At 35.6% G+C, this 25,765-nt stretch overlaps 1 protein-coding gene across 1 annotated transcript in view; it reads right to left on the reverse strand.

Moving 5' to 3' along the window:
* PPP4R1 (protein phosphatase 4, regulatory subunit 1) overlaps positions 1-25,765 on the reverse strand; it is a 65,049-nt gene that overhangs the window by 10,660 nt on the left and 28,624 nt on the right. The window contains exons 4-12 of the mRNA XM_012648374.1: positions 24,404-24,546; positions 23,778-23,924; positions 20,831-20,938; positions 20,621-20,686; positions 19,131-19,289; positions 16,635-16,762; positions 9,380-9,891; positions 2,915-3,087; positions 1,524-1,619 (exon numbers count right to left, since the gene is read on the reverse strand). Of these exons, the coding sequence (XP_012503828.1) occupies positions 1,524-1,619; positions 2,915-3,087; positions 9,380-9,891; positions 16,635-16,762; positions 19,131-19,289; positions 20,621-20,686; positions 20,831-20,938; positions 23,778-23,924; positions 24,404-24,546 (1,532 nt within the window). The remainder of the gene's footprint in view (positions 1-1,523; positions 1,620-2,914; positions 3,088-9,379; positions 9,892-16,634; positions 16,763-19,130; positions 19,290-20,620; positions 20,687-20,830; positions 20,939-23,777; positions 23,925-24,403; positions 24,547-25,765) is intronic.

Below are 25,765 nucleotides of genomic sequence, written 5' to 3' on the forward strand. Positions count from 1 at the left end.
GAGACCAGCCTGAGCAAGAGCGAGACCGCGTCTCTACCAAAAATAGAAAGAAATTAATTGGACAGCTAAAAATATATAGAAAAAATTAGCCAGGCATGGTGGTGCGTGCCTGTAGTCCCAGCTACTCGGGAGGCTGAGGCAGTAGGATTGCTTGAGCCTAGGAGTTTGAGGTTGCTGTGAGCTAGGCTGACTCCACGGCACTCTAGCCCGGGCAACACAGCGAGAGTCTGTCAAAAAAAAAAAAAAAAAAAAAAAGCCAAGGGAAACATACATACAAATATTAATAAATAAAAGCAACTCCAGGAGAATAACAATGAGTAACATGTTAAAACAGAAACAGCCAGGAGTAGTGGCATATGCCTGTAATCCCAGCTACTTAGGAGCTGCAACAGAAAGACTGCGTGAGCCCAGGAGTTTGAGACCAGCCTGAGCAACACAGCAAGACCCTGTCTCTATAAAAGAACTAGAAAATTAGCTGGGTGTGGTGGCACATGCCTGTAGTCCTAGCTACTCAGGAGGCTGAGGCAGGAGGATTGCGTGAGCCCAGGAGTTGGAGATTACAGTGAACTATGATCGGACCACTGCACGAGAGCCTAGGCAACAGAGCAAAACCCTGTCTTCAAAAAAGGAAAAGAAAAAAAGAATCACTATGAATACTAACTCCATTTTTAATAAATAAACAATAAAGAACATACACCATTTGACTTGGAATCTACTTCTAATAATAATACAGTCCCAGAAGTAAACAACACGTGTAGAAAACCATGATGAACACAGCACTGCTGTGACATTAAAGCACAACTACAACCGGAAGCGTCTCTGGAACGACTCTCAGGATGGAAGACAGGGTGGTGAGGACACCGTGCTGCGCTGCTGCGAGGGTGTCCGGGTGTGCTCAGAGGAAAGAGCCCCCAGATACATTTTTAGAAAAGAAAAGAAGAGCAAGACAAGGCACAGACTCATATTCCAATGATTCCATAAGCGTATTTTCCTTGCACCTGTTATTGATGGCACTTTAAAATAGCTTTGAGCCATTTTTCATATTTTAATCTCTGAAATTGAACTGTATTTGTATTTGAGTGTGTGTGTGTTTGTAGATGGGGTCTTGCTATGTCGCTCCGGCTGGTCTCCAACTCCTGGCCTCGAGCAATCCTCCTGCCTCCGCCTCCCAAAGTGCTGGGATTACAGGTGTGAGCCACCGCCCACCCAAGCTGTATTTCGTAACTCTGAGGCATGAGGAAATACCTAGGTAGGATGGGATGCTTATAGGTGTCTCTGAAAGATAAAAAAGGGCACAGGTGCATGTTTATGTGCACACGAAAGTGTATCAAGGGACACGGCAGGACTGTGATCCGTGGTCACTCTCAATGAAGAAGGGGCTCATGGGTGGGAAGGGGAACATCTGTGCTTATGTGTTATTCTCTTGTTTTAATTTTCTTAGTGAAAACATGACTTAGATCAGAAATGGGCTTTGAAAGAGAAATTAAGAACACACACAAAAGAAAACATTTTTTGTCACTCACTTGGACTTTAGCTCTCCTTTCCTCATCAGGGCTGAGACCACTGCTGGTGCTCAAGTCTGAATCGTCATGGATACGGTGAAGAGCGGAATCCACACTCTGTCAGGAAAAACGTCTACTTAGAGCTGTTCCAAATTTCCTTCACTTAACCTGTCTTACTAAGTTACTTACCTTTCGAGATTGACAAAAGATATACCATATATATTCCTCATGTTTTAAAAGTTTATAAACATACTAAGACCTCATAAGAACTTTCCCTGCCTTAAATCAAATGTGCTGAATAAGTTGCCAAGTGTATGAAAACAAATTTCAGGAAAATGAGAGTAATTAAAAAGTAAATTTGAAAGTAATTTTGAAATAGCTCAAATTAGCTTATTTGTATTAATAAAATATTATTGAGCAAGTTCTGCTCAACTGTTTTAGAGACCATGGAGTATTCATATGCAGTTTTTATTCTATTTCTATTCTTGGCTGTTAATATCTAATTTCAAAATATATATTTTTTAACAGCCAAAAACAATAACCAAAAACATCTAAAAATATCTATATCTAAAATATAGATACAGTATTCAAATCTCCAAAAAATGGTCAAGGTTTCATTCCAAAGCACTGGTATTATACAGATTTCTAACTATACCAGATGTCACCTAACAAAAAGCAAAACAGAAATACACTAAAGCTCTAAGAACCCTCTTGGCAGCCCCAAGGTCTGTGTAGGCTCTTTCCTGAGCTTGTCATTCAAGCCACTACAGTCTGTGACCATTGGATTCTGGCAATCAGTGGTGTATTCCTTCTCTGAGTTTATATGAATGAGGGGTAAGAAATACCAACGCCAGATGACGCTGGCTTGATGGGGACGTAGCAGGAAATCAGGGAGGATCACACAGAACAGCTACAAGTGCACAGGGAAGATGGTGCTAGAACAGTACCCACCCTCACACTCCAGAGTCCAGATAATGCCACTGGCCCTCCGCAACATGGCCTCAAGTCCCGATCTTCTGCTCAGAATACTGTGTTGCTTGCTGCAGTGAAATGTTCCGATCAGAAACAAAGCACCTCTCCAAAAAGAAAAGGGAAGAGTTAATTATTCTTGACAAAGGGCTTTGTTTCCAGTGAGACTATTTCACTGCAGTGAGCTACATTGACATCGTGTCTACTGAAACAGTCATATAGACAGGACTGGGATTTAGCTTTCCAGGCATTTCATGTGACACTAATGTCGCAAGGACAGGATGTGGTAAAAACAATTACTTTTACTTTATGCAAAAGGGAAGGCTAAAAAATCAGCAACAAACAATGTATTAACTAGAAGTGATTAGCTTCAACTATTTCCCAATAAAAGACTTCTGATTCAAACTGCTCTCACTCGGTAAACACTTTACTGAGTTTGTTACCTCAACAGCATCGCTGATTAAAGGCACAGAATCATCTTGATTTATTTTACAATTTGGTAGCTCATTTATACCCAGTTCATCTTGCAAATCGTTTTTCTTTTCTGTACTGCTGGGCTCTTCCTGAGCATCCAGGCTGGAAGCACGCAGTGCAGCGGACAGCACGTCCACTTGTGCTGTGGGAGAAATAAGGAAACAGTGAGAAACACGACTGCAATATTCTCCACTTGCAATGCACATTATCAATGCAATGTATACTTTTTTGACACTGCCATCAAAAAGCTGAAAAAAAATTCTACTGTGGTAAATCATTAGTCCTTCATGAGAAAAAGAAGAAAACTAATACGCTTTCATGAGATTAAAAATGTTTATCCGCTACTATACATTATTCTGCGTTAGTATGAAAAGAGAATGCTATCTAGTTGCTGGAGCTACCTCCAGTTTATTAAAAGGAGTCAATTTCAGTGTAAGTTAACTATGTTTTGGTAGTGTACGAATCAAACTGACAAGGCTTACTTACTAAGCTATTTTAGCAGAAGAGCAGTCACACAAACCCTGCCAACATAAAACAATGGTAATTACAAAGATTTTTGTTGCAGTTACATTTAAACATCTCATAACTTATTCCAGTTTATTTTTCCATAATTTTTTTAAAATGAAAGTAGTACCTTGTCCCAAACATAGGGATCCCAAATGAGCACTGTCCTGCTTGCAGCAAACCAAAATGACAACTTACCAAGCAGTGGTTCTTAAATCTGGCAATGAGCATTGCCTAGGTTTTGAATAGCACCTTCCTTACAAGGGTGATTCAAAATTAGGATAAAGCATTCTTCCTGCTCCCCATATAAATGAGAAATTTAGCAAAGTGTATTACTTAGCATTTACTCCAAGTAACAATCCACCTAGATATTCAAAATATGAAAATTTTAAATTCAAATTTACTTAAAACAATCAGTAAGTATTTTATTAAGATAACATACTACTACGCTGTAGCATTTAAAAAATTTCTTGTCTAAGTACATTAAGTTCCTGGCAATAGACATGCAAGAAACATACAGTTTAAGGTTCTATTCATTACTTGCCAAATTAAGTAAATTGAGGATGTTTACTCACAAAAATGTTCTAGAGGAATATTCTCATTTTCAGAGTTTCAGCTCCAATTATTCAATTTTTACTAATCCTTTTAATGACTTCAGTGACCCCATTTTGGGATCTTTTAAGTTTCCAAAACCAAACCAGAACAGTATTCAAAGTAGTACCATAAAGGTTAAAATGTCTGTCCCATATACAATTTATGATGGGTGTTGTGTGATCCCTAATGCGTCTGCATTTCTGTTCCCTGGGAAGTGTAGGTATACCATGTTTTATTGCACTTGGCAGATACTGCAGTTTTGCTTTTTTTTTTTTTTTTTTAAAGAGACAAGGTCTCCCTATGTTGTCCAGGCTGGAGTGCAGTGGCTATTCCCAGGTGCAATCAAAGCAAACTACAGCGTCAAACTCCTGGCCTCAGGTGATCCTTCCGCCTCAGCCTCCCAAGTAGCTAGAACCACTTTTCATAGATTGAAGGTGTGTGGCAACCCAGTTTCAAGTAAGTCTACTGCTGGCATTTCTCCTATAGCATGTGCTCATTTTGTGTCTGGGTGCCACATTTTGGTAATTCTTGCAATATTTCAAACTTTTCATTATTATTATTATATCTGTTATGGTCACCTGTGATCAGCGATCTTTGTTACTATTCAATTGTTCTGAGGCATCACAAAGCCTGCCCATATAAAGCAGCTAACTTAACTGATAAATGTTGTATGTGTTCTGACTGCTCTGCGGATCAGCCATTCCCTGTCTCTTCCCCTTCCCTTGGACTTCAACAGTATTGAAATTACCAATTAATGACCCTACAATGGCCTCTAAGTGTTCAAGTGAAAGGAAGAGTCACACATCTCTCACTTTAAATCAAAAGCTCAAAATGATTTAGTGAGGAAGGCATGTCCAAAGTCTCTACACAGGCTGAAAGCCAGGCCCCTGGAGCCTCTAGCCAAGTTGTGAATGTAAAGGAAAAGTTCTTGAAGGAAATTAAAAGTCCTACTCCAGTGAAGACACAAATGATAAGAAAGGGAAACAACCTTACTGCTGACGTAGAGAAAGTCTGAGTGATCGGCATAGATCAAACCAGCCACAACATTCCTTTAAGCCAAATCCTAATCCAGAGCAAGGCCTTAACTACCTTTAATTTAATAAAGGCTGAGAGAGGTAGGGAAGCACTGCAGAAGAACTTTGAAGCTACCAGAGTTTGGCTCACAAGGTTTAAGGCAAAAAGCCCTCTCCATAACACAGAAGTGCAAGGTGAAGCAGCCAGTGCTGATGGAGAAGCTGCAGGAAGTTATCCAGAAGATCTAGCTAGGATCACTGATGAAAGAGGCTACACTAAACAAAAGATTATCAGTGTAGATAAAACAGCCTTATATTGGAAGAAGATGCTATCTGGGACTTTCCTAGCTTGAGAGGTGAAGTCAAAACCTGACTTCAAAGGACAGGCTGACTCTCTTGTTAGGGGCTAATGCCACTGGTGACATTAAGTTAAAGCCAATGTTCATCTCATTCCAAAAATCCTAGGGCCCCCTCAAGAATGATGCTAAATCTACTCTCTGTGGTCTAGAAATGGAATAACAAAGCCTAGGTGATAGCACATCTGTTTACAGCATGATTTACTGAATATTTCAAGCCCACTGTTGAGACCGACTGCTCAGAAAAAAGGATTCCTTTCAAAATATTACTGCTCATTTACAGTGTACCTGGTCACCCAAGGGCTCTGATGGGAATGTACAAGATGAATGTTGTTTTCATGCTTGGTAACATAACATACATTCTGCAGTCCGTGGATCAAGGAGTCATTTCATCTCTCAAGTCTTATTATTTCAGAAATACATTTCATTAGGCTATACCTGCCATATTGAGTGATTTCCCTGATGGATCTCGACAAAGTACATTGAAAGCCTTCTGGAAAGGGGTCGCCATTCTAGGTGCCATTAAGAACATTTGTGATTCATGGGAGGAGGTCAAAATATCAGTATTAACAGGAGTTTGGAAGAAGTTGACTCCAGTTCTCATGGATGACTTTGAGGGGTTCATGACTTCAGTGGAGGAAGTAACTGCAGATGTGGTGGAAACAGCAAGAGAACTAGAATTAGAAGTGGGGCCTGAAGATGGGACTGAACTGCTGCAATCTCATGATCAAATGTGAATCGATGAGCAAGAAAGTCGTATCTTTTTTCTTTTCTTTTTCTTCCTTTTTTTTTAAGAGATAAGGTCTTGATCTGTCACCCAGGCTGGAGTGCAGTGGCTCATTGTAACCTCGAACTCCTGGGCTCAAGTGATCCTCCTGCCTCAGCCTCCCAAGTAGCTGGGACTACAGGCACGAGCCACCAGGCCCGGTTAATTTTTTAAAAATTTTTTGTGGAGATCAGGTTTTTGCTAAGTCGTCCAGGCTAGTCTTGAACTCCTGGCCTCAAGTGATCCTCCTCCTACCTCGTCCTCCCAAAATGCTGGGATTACAGGTGTGAGCGACCATGCCCAACCAGTTTCTTAAGATGAAATCTACTCCTGGGAAAGATGCTGCAAACATTGTTGAAATGACAGCAAAGACTTAGAATATTATATCAGCTCGGTTGATAAAGCAGTGGCAAGGTCTGAGAAGACTGACTCTATTTTTGAAAGAAGTTCTACTGTGGGCAAAATGCTATCAAACAGCATTGCATGCTATAAACAACTCTTTTGTGAAAGGAAGAGTCAATCAAAGCAGCAAACTTCATCATTGTCTTATTTTTAGAAACTGCCACAGCTACTCCAACCTTCAGCAACTACCACCTTCATCAGTGAGCAGCCATCAACATTGACGAAAGACCCTCCACCAGCAAAAGGATGACAACTTGCTGAAGGCTAATGATCCTTAGCAGTTTTTAGCAATAAAGTATTTTTTAATTAAGGTAAAGTACATTGTGTTTCTAGACATAAAGCTATTGCACACTCAATAGGCTACAGGATAGTACAAATTTTATATGTACTGGGAAACAAAAAAATTCATGTGACTTGCTTTTTTGCAATATTTGCTTTACTGCAGTGGTCTGGAACTGGACCAGCATTATCTCCAAGGTATGCCTGTATTTGTATTGAAATCTCTCAATTGTAGCTTATAAATTTACAGTACCAACAGTATTAGCCATCTTCTGAAACAGAAAGTCATACTGTGAAGCTTGTATGTATGTAACATGTAGGCTTTTTAAAAAGCTAATTATGTATATTACTTTTTGCTTAGCTGTTGAAAGAAAATTTTAAAGCAGTTCACTCAGTATTTCAATTAATATTTAAGCACCTACTATGTGTCAGAGAACTAGTAGGTACTGTACAATGACAGCCCCGAGAATAGGCTTAAAAGCCTAGCTGGCAATCTTTTTTTCATAAAAATTAATAAAATAAAATACCAGTTATTCAAGTCTGATGAACTAAATAAACTTAAGTTGATAAATAATGATAAAACATTTAAATATAGTTTAAAGTTATAGAGGCATTAACACTCATCAAGAGTTGACTGTCCTTGCTGTGAACGTCCTTACTTTTAGGTGTAATTCTCTGTGATTCAATTCTCCTCACCTAGGGGGTGGACGTAGAAGGATAGAGGGAGACTGTAATGCAAGATTTTGGTGAAGATTTTAATTCGTTGAAACAAACAAAAAACAAAAAACCTGAGCACTTGCTCTATCATCAAGTTGTCATAAAACATGGAAAACTGGTTCAAGGGAGGTATCAATGACAGGAGGAAAAAAACAAGGAGTGAAGCAAAGAAAGGAGAGCGGTGAGGTTTTCATAAAAAATAATAATCTATTATGAAAGATTTATTTAAAAATAGGGTATTCTATTGACAATATTTGGCCCTCTGTTCTTGCCCTTGTTTCAGAAAATAAAAGGAACAAACTACTGATACATGCAACAAGGTAAATTTTGCTAGGGGACAAGTCAGACTCAAAAAGACTACACCCTGCTTGATTATATTTATGTGGCATCCTGGAAAAGGCAAAGTGACAGGGAGCCCAGTGCTCGCTAACGGCTAGGGACAGAAGCAGAACTGACTAGAGATGGGGAACTGACTAGAGATGGGCATGAGGGACTTCTGGGATGGTGGAACTATTCCGTATCTTGACTACTGTGGTTGTTACTTGACTGTGTTTGTCAAATTTCACAGAAGCATCCATTCAAAAGTTAAATTTTACTGAAACAAATTATACCCCAATTAAAAAAAGGTTAAAAAAAAAGACACTGATCATGTCAGTTAAATTAAAATAACTTTCGAGAATCAAGGACATAAAACTAGGCTTTAATCAGATCGTTTAAATTTTACCCCAGGTATAAAATTATAATAGGAAAGCTCTAAAAATCATAATAAATTAAAGCCAAATAAAGACAACTGCTAACTGAATCACATGGACACAACTTTCAAAGTTTAAACATAACAAGGTTTATATTTTAGAAGGATACTGAAAATATCACTTAACTGCTTTAAAAAACAAATACTTCCCAACATTGAACAGATAGTTCAGAAATTTTAGCTTTGGAACTAACATGGAAAAAACAAAATCTAAAGTGATGTAAGATCTGAAGACTTGTAGTTATGGGATTTTTTCAAAAAAAATTGTTTTAAATAATATTTCGTATTTCACTGAATGGTTATGAAGAATTATCAGGAAGGCCATAGTGTTCAAAGGAGTAAAAGATAACCTCTTCATCAGAGTCTGCCCCACTGACTGTAAACTACTTCCTAACCTCCAGCAGGCAGAACAACTGATTTACTTAGAACATAGACTCCATTTACTAATAGGTAACATTTCATTTTAAGATAGAAAACCATTAGGACTGTTGTTAATAATGAAGGAATCTAGGTGAAATAAGCGTCACCAATGGAAAAAAGTCAAAACTGAAAAACAAACTTAAACTCTTGTAAAAGTCGATAGCTCTTTTTTTTTTCTTTTTTTGCAGGTCTATAGCTCTTAAAACATCACATTGCACAGAAAAATAGAGATCTTTGTTCACTGTTAATAGACTATAGTCTTTCCTTAAAAAACAACATTGTAACCACTGCTATTTTATAAAAAAAAACTAATGAGACAATGAGCAAAATAGTTAAGGCAGGGCTCAAGATTCAAAATTATAAAACATTGTTTGAATAACTGAAAATTTCTAAGAGTGATTTGTAAATTAACAAATCTGTATATACTACAGGAAGGAATGATAAGCCTATCTTAAATGAAATTTCCTAAAAATCAGATTAATCATATTTATCAAGAAGATTTAAGAATGCATCATGGTGGTCATAATAAATTTTCAAAAGAAGGCAATTTTTATAAAACAAAAAATTTTCAAAGCCAGAAAGTAACATTTTTATCAATTTTAGAATAAAGAACTTGATTGATTTTTCCATACCTTTAACATCTGGATCATCAATGTGGGGCTCTAGATTTTCTATCATTTCTTCAAGTTCCTTTCTGGTAGCCATCGTGATGTTTGGAGAAGCTGGCATGGGGATTTCAGACGTTTTCTCTGGTCCCTCCGGGCTGAGTGTTTTCCCAGAGTCCTGTTCAAGCTCTATATCTAGATCTATTTCAGGAAGAGGAGTCCTCCAGAAATGGAAGGAGTTGTACAATTCCTGATCTAAGAGAGCTGAATCTTGTGAATTGGTGCCAACTTCCGGGCGTAATGTAGATTTGTAGTTTCCAGGTTTTTTATCATTCTCATTACTAGCTGCTTCCTGCTGAGATTCTGAGGACAAAGTACAAAGTAAAGAGCTGTCTACACCTGGAGATTTCCTAGATGTTTCAGCAGCATTATCTTCCACTGTGTTTTCCAGTTTGACACTGGAATTACTAACACTGAGATCCGAAGGAACATCCTCTGGCATGATTTGTACATCCTCTGGGACTTCTTGATCTCTGATCCTTTTATTGTTTCATTTGGGGGAGGAAAAACATGAAAGTATAAAAATAATTACTGAAAAAAAAATCAATGAAGAGATATTACATACAGCATTTAAACCAGTTAAACATTAAAAATTACAGATTGTCCATACGAACTGAGCAGTCTATGCATAGTTATTTATTAATGCTTCTTTTCCATCAGTTGTTCTGTGTTCAGAGATATAAACACCTGTTAAGCATAAGCCTAGATATTCAAGCAATATATATTAGTTGGAGAACATTGTGTGCCTTTAAATACACACCATAAAAGATATTTTACAGGAGGCTTAACAGGACTGTGCAAAAGGAGGGTGATGTTAACACCTATGTAAGCTCCCAGTTAAATAGCCACCATATACATAGTAATGCTCATTGTAATGCTTATTTTCAAAACCATATTTAAGAATTCTGGGATTCTAAAATACTGTGCTAATTTCAGTAACAATTAACTAAAGAAAAATAGTAGGAAAAGAAATTCCTACAATGCATTTTAAGGTATATACAATTTTTAAATTATTTGATTTTTAGGATGATTTGTAATGCCACTCTGCTCTAAAGACATATTGAAAACCTGAGAATTAAAGCTATTTGCTTACATTTAAAAAAAAGACAAAAAGAAAAAACTTTACACAATAGAAGGAAAGATACTTATTCACTAGCTCACAAACATACTAAAATCTGCTTAAGTGTAAATAAAAGATTATCTTCATTTCTTCCACAATAATCATCTCTACTCCCAAAGGTTTTCCCAAAATGAAGTCATGGCTAAAGTGGTAAAGACAGAGGGTACAAGTTCCTAATTCAAGTCCACTGATTACTGTATTATCTAAACTAAAGCACTACAATACGTTTTATTGTTTATCTCCTATATTTTACCTGACTCAATTAAATTTAACAAGCATTTATTGAGCACCTACTAAGAGCCAAGAAATGAGTCAGTATTGAGGGTTCAAATGTGAATGAGATGTGGATCTTGCTCTTGAGATTACAATTAGAAGCAAATAGGAAAAACAAATACATGAGCAAATCACTGCCAGGCAGAGTGGTAAGTACACCTGTATGCACAAGGAACACGGGAGGTAGAGAGGAGAGTGGAGATTAAAAGGCTTTAGAGGAAATGACAGGTTATATTTAGAACCAGTAAATGTTTACGAGGCGAAGGGGAAGAAAAAGCAACCAATGGAGAAATAGCACACGCCAAGGCAAGAGTGCCAGAGAGGTATGCTGCCTTCAGAAAGCAGCAATGAGTTTATTGCAGCTAAGAGAAGGGAACGGTGGTGGCAAGGATGAAAGACGTCGCAGGAAACACGGTAATCCACACCTGCATACCTCTGGAATTTACCCCAGGCTACAGGAAATCACGTAGGAATTAAGGAAACAGTATTATTAGATCTGCTGTTTTTTAATAACCATTCTGGAAGCAGTGTAGAAAATGAGTGGGAGGTAAGAGAGAAGGCAGGAATTTCAGATGTGAAGGTGAGAGATGATGTTCTGATGAAGGCAGTGTCTTTGGGGCTACAGAAGAAGTAAACACACTGAAATGGGGACAAAATCAATAGGACATTTTCACTTACTACATCACGGAGGTGAGAAACAGGGAGGAATGTAGGAAGATTTGCAGATTTCTGGCTAGGGCAATTGAATGGATGCTGGCAGCACCCACTAAAAGTGAAAAATGCAAGAAGAGTTTAATGAGAAAGCTAATGGGTTCAGGTTCACACAGGGTGAGTTAGGGTATCTATGTTGGATTCTATATGGTGACATCTATGAGGACTTGGTCAAACAGGAGAAATGGAAACTGAGAGGTCATCAGCTCAGAAAGATTTGTAGAGCTGAAATGTGTGCTGGGCAAGAAATATTAATAAAGAAAAATGTGACAATCACATAGAACAAAGAAGAATGAAGGCATTTTTCTTGTATGAAAGTTGGTAAAGATGAACATATTTTTTTCTTTTTTTTTTCCTGCAGATGCGAGGCCTCAAAAAATTGGGGTAAGACTCAGAATTGTTCCTCTCCCTGGGAATCTTTAGTAAAAGGTGAAAGATTCATACCATCTGAAGAGAAACCAGAGTACAAGACAAGCATAGATTTAGCCTGAGGAAAAGAGGTTAGAAGAGATGAAAGAACTGCAAAGACAGATAGAATAACTGATAAAGCAATGGTTTTCAGAGAAGAAAGAATACTGGCTTAGAGAACACAAAAAGACAGATAAAACAGGTGAGGAGACACCTTTTTCTAAGGAACATAAAAGGGAAATAAGGATGGATGAATATGTATGTAAATCTGTAAGGTGAGTACAGGGAAAAAATGAAGGGTGCTCCCTTAAAATGTTGTGTGCCTTTAAATACACACCATAAAAGATATTTTACAGGAGGCTTAATAGGACTGTGCAAAAGGAGGGTGATGTTAACACCTATGTAAGCTCCCAGTTAAATAGCCACCATATACATAGTAATGCTCATTGTAATGCTCATTTTCAAAACCATATTTTCACAAACATGATTTTTTAAGAAATACAGATAAACAAAAATAACTCATCTGAAAACATAAGACACAGTGATAGCATTTTACATTCTGGTGTTTCTCTTCCATTCTTGTAACTACAAAATACATGGTATGAACATATAAACAATTGTTTTACAACTGTGAAAACACTGGACTGCAAGTTCTTAACCCAGAACTGGCATTAATATAAAACTCTGAGCCTCATAGGGACTTCTAAGATTCCTCGTTTATTCCTTATTCATAAAAATGAGGAATTGATATAGATAACCTATATAAGAACCTTTTCCCTCCAAAGAAGCTCTTGAAGCTAGTGCTGTTATACAAAATAAATGTACCTTCTATATGTGTAGGAATTATGTATTTCCCATTTTGTCCTTATTAAAAAATATATCATTTTATTCCCTTTTGTTATAAAGAAAATTAGTAGGCTAATAGATAAAATGTGAATAAAGTCTACCGATTAGATAACAGTATTGTATCAATGTTAATTTCCTAATTTTGGTAATTGGACTACAGTTATGCATTAACACCTGTGTTTTAAAGAAATACACAGAGAAGAAAGGTTAAAAAAAATCATGTCTAAAACTTATTTTCAAAGAGTTCAAAAAAAAAAGAATAAAATAAAATAAATATGGTCAAAGGTTAGCATCTGGCGAATCTAGATGAAAGATATATGAAGGATATATGGAATTCTCTGTGGTATTTTTGTAATTTTTCTAAAATCGTTCGAACTAAATTTTAAAAATTTTAATAATAAGATATTGTTCAGCAAGGAGGGAGAAGCAAATGGGTAAAACCTGTAAGGCTTCATCTACTGTCTGACAAATTTAAGAAACTTCCATTTAAAATACACAAAAGAGGCTGGGTGCGGTGGCTCACATCTGTAATTCTAGCACTCTGGGAGGCCGAGGCGGGTGGATCGCTCAAGGTCAGGAGTTCGAGACCAGCCTGAGCAAGAGCGAGACCCCTGTCTCTACTAAAAAATAGAAAGAAATTAGCTGGACAACTAAAAATATATACATATATAAAAATTAGCCGGGCATGGTGGCACACGCCTGTAGTCCCAGCTACTTGGGAGGGTGAGGCAGGAGGATCGCTTGAGCCCAGGAGTCTGAGGTTGCTGTGAGCTAGGCTGACGCCACGGCACTCTAGCCTGGGAAACAGAGCAAGACTCTGTCTCAAAAAAATAAAAATAAAAATAAAATAAAATAAAATAAAATACACAAAAGAGAACCTAATTAAAGCGAACCTTAAGTTTCTTTTCGTGCCGAAGTTTACAATTAATATCCTCAGAGTCCCCGACTACAGATAATGGGCCTAGAAAATTAAGCACAGGTATTTCACAGAGAAAATGACTTACAGAACATCTGGCTAAAAAAGCACTGTATCCTGAAACAGAAGCAAAGAACACTCTCCAAGATACATCTTCCAAGTGCTATGAATTAACTAAATGAAGTTTTAACATTCATGAAATACTTCCAAATTTGTGCTAATAACTATCAATTTTATTTTCACATAGTTAGCATTAAGCTAAAGTGACAAAAACCAGCATAAGTGGTTCAGTTACTTTGGGTTTTCAAGGTCAAATCCATATTTCCTTAAAATAATTCATTCAAGATGTATTATGTGCCAACTATGTACCAAGCACAGTGAAGGTATTAGTATAAACAAAGATAAAAACTAGACTGCCACACGGGATGGGTTTGGAGTCTACTGGGTTATATATGCAAATACATAATTAAAAAGATATGATTAAAAATCAGTGCTCTAATTCCAGTGCTACTGACAACAAAGACAAAAGCTCTGAACTTCCTGGAAAAGTCAGGAAAGGATTCCTGGAGGTAGTGATTCGAGACAGCAAACTTGCTGACATTCACTTTGTTAAATGAGGGTATGGATGAAACAAGACGCTTCCCAGAGAGCAGCAAGGGCAAAAAACAGGTAGAACCAAAAGAGCACAGTGCATTCAGAGAACAATATAATTACTTCACTAAACATAAGAAAATGTTTATTTTATACACTTTTTAAATGCCAATTTGAATGTTTATCCTGCTTCTGGAAGTGGCTTTTATCAGTACTTTCAAAGAAGTATTAACAGCCTGATCCAGGGAGAGTAAAAGATAATCCAATATATAAGTCAGATGTTTATAATCAATAAATGCTTCAAAGAGTATTAAAATGACAGTAAATGTTTCCAGGGTCAGATGAAACACTATACAATAAACAAACAGTAGTGGAAATATATTGCTAAAAACTTGCTTTTACTTTGTAAGATATTTGAGAAATCTTAATTCTAGGAAACTGAGAGAAATTTTACAATAGGAATCGAGTTCTATCTTTCCTTCTACAGTTTCTGGTTCATAGTAGGTGCTCAGTTAACTTTTGCATAATCCATCAATCTTAAATAACACAACAGTTTTAAGACTGCTTAAAACAAAAGCCAGTATGGTACTTAAGGGAGGGCAAACAAACTAATGGTGCTGAGATTTAACAATATATAGGACTACTTCTTCATAAAGGTGGGAAGTCAAACTATATAAAACCTTTTACAATATTTAATGGACTCCTTCCTTAGCCAGGAATTCTCTCTTCCCTCTATCATACCATTATCTTAATTCAATAAAGTCTAATAATATAGTGACGATCCAATGCTACAAATAGCATCTACATAGAAATTAATACAGACATATCTCATTACAATGGAAGAAGAATTAAGAATTAAACTACCTTTAAATAGCTCTTCTAATAATGCTATATACCAGTAGTCAGCAAACACGGCCTTGATAGCCACATCAACTATTTCTGTTAATTAAGTTTTACTGGAACACAGCCAAGCCCATTCATTCATGTAATGTCTATGGCTGCTCACACGCTGCAAAGGCAGAACTGAGCGGCTGTGATAGAGAACAGAAACAGTTACTACCTGGCCTTTCACAGAAAGTTTGCTGACCTGTCTCTTATATAATTCTCTGTAAATTTATACTTTCACTTACTAGACCCTTTCCAGCTTTAAAAATAAATAAAATGTATGTAACAATCTTCAGTACATTTAAGTAGACAGTAAAAAAAAAAAGTATGCTGACTTAAAAAATGAAGAACAGATAACATCCCCTCTCCCCATAATCATTTTTGTCAAACTCCTTGCAGCAGTTCTTTCAAAAGAACTGACAGACTTTGCTTGCTAGGAAGACAGGGCTGAGTGATTTTTCTTCCTTTACGAAAAACAGTACCTCGGGTTTGTTTGGCTATGCAGCAGGACAGTAGGAGAACAGGCAAAAAGGTAAAACAAGGCAGCAGAGAAGAAAGAAGAATTGCCAAATCAAAACACCAAGAAAGCAAATATCACAGTATCAAGACCTATAGAAGAAAATGTCCATTAGCATCATGACAAGGGAAGGAGAAGACACTATGGTAACTCAAGCATTATAGCAGGGACCGTTTCAAAAACATGTACTAAAATTATTTCAAATGTATAACTGTAAAAGTTTGTGTGCATTTCCACGTACTAAGTTAGATTTGAATGAGTTTTTCCCCTATGTATGTATTACAATAAATGCTAAAAATTAAAATCTAATAGAAATTTTTTAATGCAAGAATTTTTTTAAAAAATCAGAGTTGACTCTTTAAGCTTTATTTAAAAATTTGGTTGCCCTATCAAGACTAATACACTTAAAACTGATATACTAGCTAATAAGCATACTAAATTGATACCAATCATTCACATGGGTTCCCCCCAACTGAGAGATTACAATCATCATTCTGTAGACAGAGACTCCAAGATCCACAATTAAATTATTTGACTGGAAAGAAAAATAAAACAAACATAATCCTAACTTAGGTTTTACTCCTTAAAAATGAATTTTAAAAAACCAAACCCTGTACACTGTGTAACAATTACCCATATATTCTAAATATCAACAGATGATTTACTGGATAAATATTAATAATTTCTTAAACTTAGCAAAAAATCATAGAATCTACCATTTAGAGTTTTCTATGTGCTAGGCATCAAGTTAAGCCTGTTACACGCATCTTCTCATTCAGCATGTAACTAGCCAAAAAGATGCTTAACAAATGTATGTAAATTGAAACTCTAGAAAAATATTTACCAATTTTTATACTCAAGAGAAATAGTAAACTCTCCAAAAAGAATATTTATTATAAAATAGTGGAAATGATGTGCACAAGCAGAACTGGAAAACAAAGTTTTAAAATTATACCTATTTTTGTCTTCTACTGAAGTATCTTCTGAACTTTTGCTTTCTTCTTTAAAATACTGGCCTGAGCTAGATGGATTAGCAAAAGTAGATATGAAAGGTCCCAGAGACTGAAAAGCTGCTTGGCGAACCTAGGAAGCAAAAAGGGACAACAATAAAACATTTTAAAAAGGATTTTTATACATACACACACACATTTATATATATTTAATAATCTATTTTCCATATGCCTAAAGTATGTTTAGGATAATACCAAGCTTTTCTAATAGAAACCCAGATTCAGAACTATAAACCTATCATGGATGGGATTCAGATTAAAAAGAAGAAAAGAGAAAAAACTATGAATCATTCTTCAGTTATGATTTAAAAATCTTTCTCTGAAGTTTGGCATTCCTTTTCTAGAAAAACAGCATAACAATACCTTTTGCAAGTTTTAAAATAACGGTTATAGAATATGTGTATTTTTACAAAGGCAAATAAATGTAGAGCATAACTCTTATTTGTATTTACCTACTTGGAGAAGCATATACAAAATGGTTCAACAGGTTAAAAAAAAGGTTAGAACTCATTTGACAGAGAAAAGAGTAGCTTGTGAACTTAGGGTTTTTCTTCCCCTTTATAAATCAACAAACATTCTTCCATAAAAGCATAAAAGGTCACTTTTTAAATTATATTGCATGAGTTTAGTCTTCTCCAGATATTGTTAAATCTCTGAGCTTGTTCTAATAAAGGCCGTATAAAACTTATTTAAATCATTAGATAAGTTTATTCTGTCATTAGATTAGAATGAAAAGAGTTTAACATGGAGGAACCACATCACTAGGGGTGTCTAATAAGAGTTAATCAAATCACACCATTAAAGATTAATCTGCTTCCTTGAGTTCACAAAAACAGAAACTGAAATCCAAATATTGATACAATCATTTCCTCAACGTCACTCTATAATTACAGTGGGATCAGGACCAGAATCCCAGTTCCTTAACTCTCTAACACATCCCACTGCATATAATTGAGTAATTTTCCAACACTACAAAAACATTTCTACTTTGAGCTACTCCTCAAAATGAAGTGATTTTTAAGCTGCTATTATTTTTACTAGTTCCAATGACTTTAAGAAGTAACAAACTAATGATTTTAAACAAAGGTTCTGAAAATCACTAAAAAATCCACAAGTCACTCAAAGAATGAATATTAAAGAATTTCAGAAATAAAATTAACTTTCAATTCAATCTTAACTTTTGAGAAGGCAGTGGGATGACATATTCCAAGTGCTCAGAGAAAAAACAGTCAAGCAAGAATCTCACATTCAGCAAAGCTACCTTTCAAAACTAAAGGCAAAACAGACATTCATAGACAAAAACTGAAAATGTGTTACTAGCAGACCCACATTATAAGAAATACTAAAGGAATTTCTTCGGGTTGAAAGCCAGTTACCCTGGATGGTAATTCAAAGAAAGAAGAAAAACTCCAAATCAATAACTTAACCTTCCACCTGAAGACAATGGAAAAAGAAGAGCAAACTAAACGAAAAGCAAGTAGAAGGGAGAATACAATAAAGGTTAGAATGGAAATTAATGAAATAGATAACAGAAAAATAGAAAAAAAGGTCAATGAAACCAAAAGCTGGTTCTTTAAAAAGAGCAACAAAATTAACAAACCTTTACCAGAATGGCCAAGAAACAGAGAGACAAGACTCAAATTACCTGAATCAGAAATGAAAGAAGGGGCATAACTACCGACCTTACAGAAATAAAAAGATTATATGGGAATACTATGGATAATCATATACCAACTAATTTGTTGGTAAATTTATCTAATTTGATAAGTTAGATGAAATGGGCAAATTCCTAGAAAGGCACAAATTACTGAAACTGACTCAAGAAGAAATAGACAAGTGAACAGACTGAATTAGTAATTAAATAACTATCCATAAAGAAAGCCCAGGCCCAGATGGCTTCACCACTGAATTCTCCCGAACATATATAGGAGAATTAATACCAACTCTTTACAAATTCTTTCAAAAGACAGAAGAGGAGACCAATTCAATTTTATGAAGCCAATTCATTTTATGAAGCCATTACTCTGATAATAAAACCAGGCAAAGCCATCATAAGAAAACTACAGACCAAAATCACTTAAGATATAAATACGAAAACCTTCAACAAAATACTGGAAACTGAATCTAGCAACATATAAAAACAATTACACACTATGATCAAGTGGGAATTGTTCCAAAGATGCAAGGTTGGTTTAGCATTTAAAAATCAATTAATGTAATATATCCTGCCAATAGAAAAAAATAAAAAAAGATTTATATTTATAAAGAAATTTTGTTCAGTTACAAAAAAAACAGTTAAAATAGTAGTCTTTCTACAGTCTACTCCTAAATGTATGAACAATAACATATCTTAAAAGTTATAAATTAGGAAGTCAAAATTATGTCCACTTTAAAATAGATTCAAATGAATTATTTTACAAAAATAATAAACAAAATCCTACCCAACGTGAAGGATCACTGATCAAATTAATAAATAGTGCTGATAATTTAGTCCGTCGGATTTCCTGACATGTTGCACATGAAACCGCCATGAAGCATTCAGCACAGGCCTTGCGGACTCCCCATACATTATCGGAACAAAGCTGGAAAAATCTGGGTAGCTATGTAAGAAGGAAAGAGTTTTGTTAGTCAAAGACAGTAGTTCCAGCAGTTACTTCTCTTTCATTTTCTGCTTTCATAGAGATTTTTTTTCTTTTTTTTTTTTTTGAGACAGACTCTGTCCCCCTGGGTAGAGTGCAGTGGCATCATTATACCTCACTGCAACCTCCAATTCCTGGGCCAAAGCAATCCTCCTGCCTCAGCCACCCAAGTAGTTGGGGAACACAGGTGCACACCACCTTGCCTGGTTAATTTTTTCTATTTTTGGTACAGACGGGGGTCTCGCTCTTGCTCAGGCTGGTCTCAAACTCCTGACTTCGAGCGATCCTCCTGCCTCAGGCTCCCAGATTGCTGGGATTACAGGCATGAGCCACCACACCTGGCACATTTTCTGTTTTCATAGAATTTTATTTATTTATTTATTTTTGAGACAGAGTCTTGCTCTGTTGCCCGGGCTAGAGTGCCATGGCATCAGCCTAGCTCACAGCAACCTCAGACTCCTGGGCTCAAGCGATCCTTCTGCCTCAGCCTCCCAAGTAGCTGAGACTACAGGCATGCGCCACCATGCCCGGCTAATTTTTTCTATATATTTTTAGTTGTCCGATTAATTTCTTTCTATTTTTAGTAGAGACGGGGTCTCGCTCTTGCTCAGGCTGGTCTCAAACTCCTGACCTCAAGCGATCCACCTGCCTCGGCCTCCCAGAGTGCTAGGATTACAGGCGTGAGCCACTGCACCTGGCCTTTCATGGAGTTTTAAACATTGGATTTTCTTAATAAGTAGAAGACCTATTTAGTATTAATACTCAGCAATTTTTAATAAATCACCTCTAATTCGTAACCGAATTGCCTATGCAAAAGCAAAAACACTCCCAACAAATAGTTTAAATGTTGTTCAAGAGCTTGTACCTGAACTTAATTATTTTGCATAACAGTTTCAGAAATTTTTTCAATATGTAAACTTGTATATCAACCACATACACCCATACACTATTTAAAACTAACCTGCTACAGATTTAATATGCCACCAAAATATGTGAAGGTTGTGATGAAATTAAAAATTCAATTGCATAATCAACTGACCTGCTTCACAGAAATGGAAGAGGTAAAAAAAGATCAGTGGTTCTGACATATATGTATATTTTTTAATAAACTGTCTTTATCAAAACACAATTCAAGTGCCCAGATTACCGAAATTTAAACCTCTAAATTCAAAGTTATTATTTTCTTTCTGGTTTATATTCATGGGATTGTGTTAATAAAATTTTGGGGTAAATGTATGCATTTCAAACTTTATGTACTACATTGCTTACTCCTTTATATCTGTGATACTTACCAACATTTCCTCAGTAGCTTGCTGGCCAACTACACTGCAAATATCTCCAAAATTGGCAGCACAGACCTGACAACAAAAGCATCATTGACATTTCAAAACATTACATATAGAGTTTTTAAAAAATAACCTTTTAAATTTCACATATCAATACATTAACCATTAGAACTATGTGTTTTTAAATAGAAAAAAAAAACTGACTGTAAAAAATACCTTTCGAACATGGAACATTCTGCAATCACAGCACATCTCACAAAACCTAGGCAGGATAAGACGCTCTGTAATATCCTTCCCAACCATGGGAGCCATTTTGCACATTATCTAAAATAAGAACAAAAACACACTGGAAATATCTTTAAGGCTTTTTCAGTATATAATTTAAGGAAATATAAAATGTGATATGGCATTACATTGCATACATCACAGAAAACATTCATAGTCAATTGTTAATTTCATCTTGTTTATCCAAGTAGGAAACAGAAAATTAGATATTAACCGCTATCAATAAAATCAACCAATAAATACTAAATAAATGCACAGAAAATCCTAAGATTTCATTTTTGTCCGCTTTCTATCCTATTAATCATTTTGCCTGGAAACTTTAAAACAAAAATCCCCTGCACTTTCTCAATAAAAAAAATATAAACCGTGACAAAGGGAAAGATTATCCCTCAGAAGGATCTGGATTTAGCAAAACTGTATTGCTAAAAAAAGACTATCCAGAGGCAGTCCTCAGTCCTCATCTTACAAAGCACTGTTAACTGAAGCTCTTGTATGCTGGAACCATGTCTTGGTTTTGCAAAGCTTCGGTTCCAAGGAAAGCAAGGACAGTTTCAATATGGATGTGTTTCAATTAACACAGTACCAGGCAAAGTGAGGATTAACTTTATTTGAAAACTAGCCCTTTATTATTTAAATACATTCCCCCCATAGTTAACACAGAAAGAAATCTGATCGTCTGTTATCATCTATCAATTATATCCACTGCTAGACTGCAAATATGACAAGAAAAAGAAGTAAAGGCATACAGATTGAACAGAAAGAAAACTATCTCTATTCATATATGACATGGTTGTCTACACAGAAAATCACAAGGAAATCTACAAGAAGCCACAAGAACAAAGAAGTGAGTTTACGAAGGTTGTAGGATATGTATCAGAATACAAAAATCTATTGTATTTCTACAAAGTAGCAACAAACTGGAAACATTTAAAAACAGTATTATTCACAATAGTGTTTTTTAAAAAACATGAAATCTAACAAAATACATACAAGATCTTTCTGCCGCAATCTATAAAATATTTATGATATAAATCAAAGAATTAAATAAATAGAGAGATCTACCTCATTCATAGATTGTTAGGCTGGCAATTCTCTCCAAATTGATCGACAGACCCAATACAATCCCCAACAAAATCCCAGTATCATCAGAACTCAAGATAATGCCTACCTATGTCCTATATCCCAAAGCTAGGTTTTTTTTTTTTTTTTGAGATAGCATATTGCTCTCTCACCCTGGCTAGAGCGCAGTGGCGTCATCACAGCTGACCACAACCTCAAACTCCTGGTTTCAAACAATCCTCCTGCCTCAGCTTCCTGAGTAGCTGGGACTACAGGCATGCGCCACCACACCTGGCTAATTTTTTCTATTTTTAGTAGATACGGGATCTCGCTTTTGCTCAGACTGGTCTCGAAGCCCTGATGTCAGGCGATCCTCACACCTTGGCCTCCCAGAGTGCTAGGATTACAGGGATGGGACACCATACCCAGCCCATTTTTTGAATTTCCAAGCTATCTCCAAGCCCTAGTTAAAGATCCAAAGTTATACTGTATCACTGATGTAGCATAACTAAATTTACTAGATGAATTATTCCCAAGATAGAGGAAAAACTGGGGGCCAGGAAATATAAAACATGACAAATATAAACATAAATCAATTGTAAGATTCATGAAATTACTACTAGTGCTGGATATAGTCTTATTATATAATGTTTTACCAATTTTAAATCCCATCAAAAATTCTAATAGAGTAAGTTAAACTCTGATCAATATAAACAATTATGCCAAGGCAAAAACTGATTTCCTTTATTGAAGAATTCCTGAAATTAAAAAAAAAAAAAAATGTTTCGGAACTAGGCAGAGGTGGTGGTTGCATAACACTGTGATTATACTAAATGTCACTGACTTACACACTTTAAAATGATTAATTTTATGTTATATGAATTTCACTTCAATAAAAATATTACTAAAAAATTTATTAACTAATTTTATTAACTAATAACTAAGCATCTAAAAATAAGATAATGGATTCAAGAAATTTTTCAAGGAAAAGAGACTAGAGACATCATCTAATTCATCCCACTAATGATGATCTGGAAGTACTATACAATTTTGGTGCAATTTTTTGATAACAACGAAGATATAACTACTACTTTAGGTTTAAATAGTGAACTCTCACTATCCAAACAGATTTGAATAAATTTTCAGATGAATTTATCACTTTTCTAATTTATTATCAGAATTCTTATTATCTGAACCCAGGAACCACAGATGTGAATCATAACACATATTACTCCATTCTAATTCATGCTCTAATTATGATGGCTCCCAAATAATCGGAATATTAGCTAACCATGTCAAAAATTCCAGAAACTCACTATTATACTTGATTTTATGTGCATGACTTAATCTATATATTCTTGTAATAATCATTATTGACATCATGTATCATAACAAAATTACTTGCCTGACTATCCTCCTCCCAAAGACCAGACTGTCAAAGGCAGGAGCCAAGTATTATTCTTTTATTTCCTGTGCTTATAGCACCACGAAAAGTGCTAAATAGCAACTGAGGGGCTTCAAATGTTTTTTCATTCAACACAGGTTTTTTTTTTTTCCTAACTGCACTGGTAATAACCATTTTATTTTTCTATTTTGACATAAAAATGAACTTACAGTTACTTATTATTTTCTTATTGTGTGAAAGTACACTTTTCCCTTAAGCTTTCATGTCCTTTTCTAGCCCTGATTAGATTTCAAACTTAAAGATTTGTGGCTACTTTAATACATGTGTGTTAAATGAGATAAACCAGCTTAACATTTAATGAGCACCTCCTATCATTCAAGTTTTGTCTAAATGAAAAACTGGCATTCTACTTACAGCCACAGCTTCCGTTTTCACATCATCGTTGCTATCTGGGGCAGTCAGCTCTATGAGGACAGGGCACACTTTGGTCTCTACATCAAATCGCTCAATTAGTTCCTGCTCCAGCAGAGCCAGCAAAGCTGCCTGACTTGTTTTCCTCACCTAGGAGAAAAACAACATAAACACAGTAAATAATTAATATAACAAAACTCTATCACTTGATTTTTACAAACTTGAAGACTTCTCATCTCAAAGGGATCCCAAACTGGAAAACTTTGCAAACAAATATTTGTGGGTTTTTCAATTATTACAAAGACAGAACTTGGTAGGCTGTGTAATAACAGATGAAGTAGAACACAAAAGCCATCCCTGTAAAAGATGTCTCACAAAGTAACAAGTATTTCAGGGGACACCTAGGAGGGTACAAGTGAGAGTGCAGTTAATAGGCACCGCCTATAATGGCATTAAAGAGACCTAGTAGATTTGTCAGACTCTCAACACATCTTGTCTAAGACAAATGGTCATTTCTAAAGAACAGAATAATGAAGTGAAAGAGGAAAAAACATTCCAATGAGACCACTCAGGCTAGCTATATTACGCTACATCAACTTCTCTTAAGAACACGTAAATGGTACTCTTACCTGATTATTCTGATCTGCAAGATATCTAACCACAATAGGTAGCAAGTATTTGGAAAAAGCATATGGTATTGAAGGCCGGTTTTCTTGACAAAACAATGCAATATGAGGCACCTGTTCCATCAGTTCTGCTCTCACAGTTGGTTCTATTGAAATAACAGAAATGTGAGCAAACATATTCTCCCACAGTAAGAAAATCTTTATCTAGGATTCACACTATCTAGGCAGGCTTTGGACTTTCATCCTCAGCATAAAAAAGACTTACAAAAACATTCTCCGTGCAATCCTTTTCACAACCATACACAGGTCAATCCCATGAGCGAAAGTAGGACCTTACCCCGAACCCAAGCTTCTGTTGCTTACAGTATGCATTGCGTATGTAAGAATCTCTTATAATAAATGAATTTATTCCCCACCTACGTTATGCCACACGGTGCTAGGGGTTAAATATCTGATATTTTCATCAATATTATGACATATCATAATAGATCACATCAATGATATGATCTATAAACTCCACTATTTAAGAACCTCCTAGGACAAGTCATCAGAAGCGGCTCCTAATCTTAATTCAGTCAATGAATGAAAGATTTATAATTAGACTTAACAAAGATTAAAAGAGGATAAATGAGTACCAAGGGAGAAAGATTTAAAAAAAAACTTTAAAAGACCCAAGTGTATATGGAAAATTTAAATGTTAGAAATATGGCATTTCAAATCTCTGGGTTTCAAAAGGATGAACTGTCTAATAAGTAAGGTAGGAAAATCAGCTATCCATGTGGGAAAAAAGATTCCTACTGTACACCATACATAAATTCCAGGTGAAATAAAGTTCTAAACTTTTATTTTTTAAAAAAAAAAGATCAAAAGCACTAAAAGATAACATTAAAAGCAATGTTCAATCTTCAAGTGGAAAAACAAAATCCAAAAAAACAACTAAAAGACAAGCTAATTTCACTTTATAAAAACTTCATTATAGACATCATACTCAGTTTTAAAGGCAAAAGAGTCTAAGAGAAAATGTATGCTTAACAAAGTATTAGGAAGTAAAATATACAAGGAATGTGAATATAAGAAAAAGGATACAAATAGGCAATTCATAGAGGACACCGAAGTGACTGAAACACAGACACAATGAATTATCTGTAACAAGTTATTACATCACACATTACTAGAACTTTTGTACCTATTAATGATTGCATGAATGTGTCCATTGGAATTTCAGATTTCAACAAAGAGAAATTAATACAGATATGAGTAGAAAACATATTACCATTTTACAAAGCTCAGAATCTTATCAACAAACCAATATTTGGAATTTCTATGATATTGCTGTGCCATGGGAAGTTAGATTTGAACAAAATA

This window comes from Propithecus coquereli, unplaced genomic scaffold (assembly GCF_000956105.1).
Source record: "Propithecus coquereli isolate 6110/MARCELLA unplaced genomic scaffold, Pcoq_1.0 Scaffold283, whole genome shotgun sequence".
Lineage (NCBI taxonomy): Eukaryota > Metazoa > Chordata > Mammalia > Primates > Indriidae > Propithecus > Propithecus coquereli.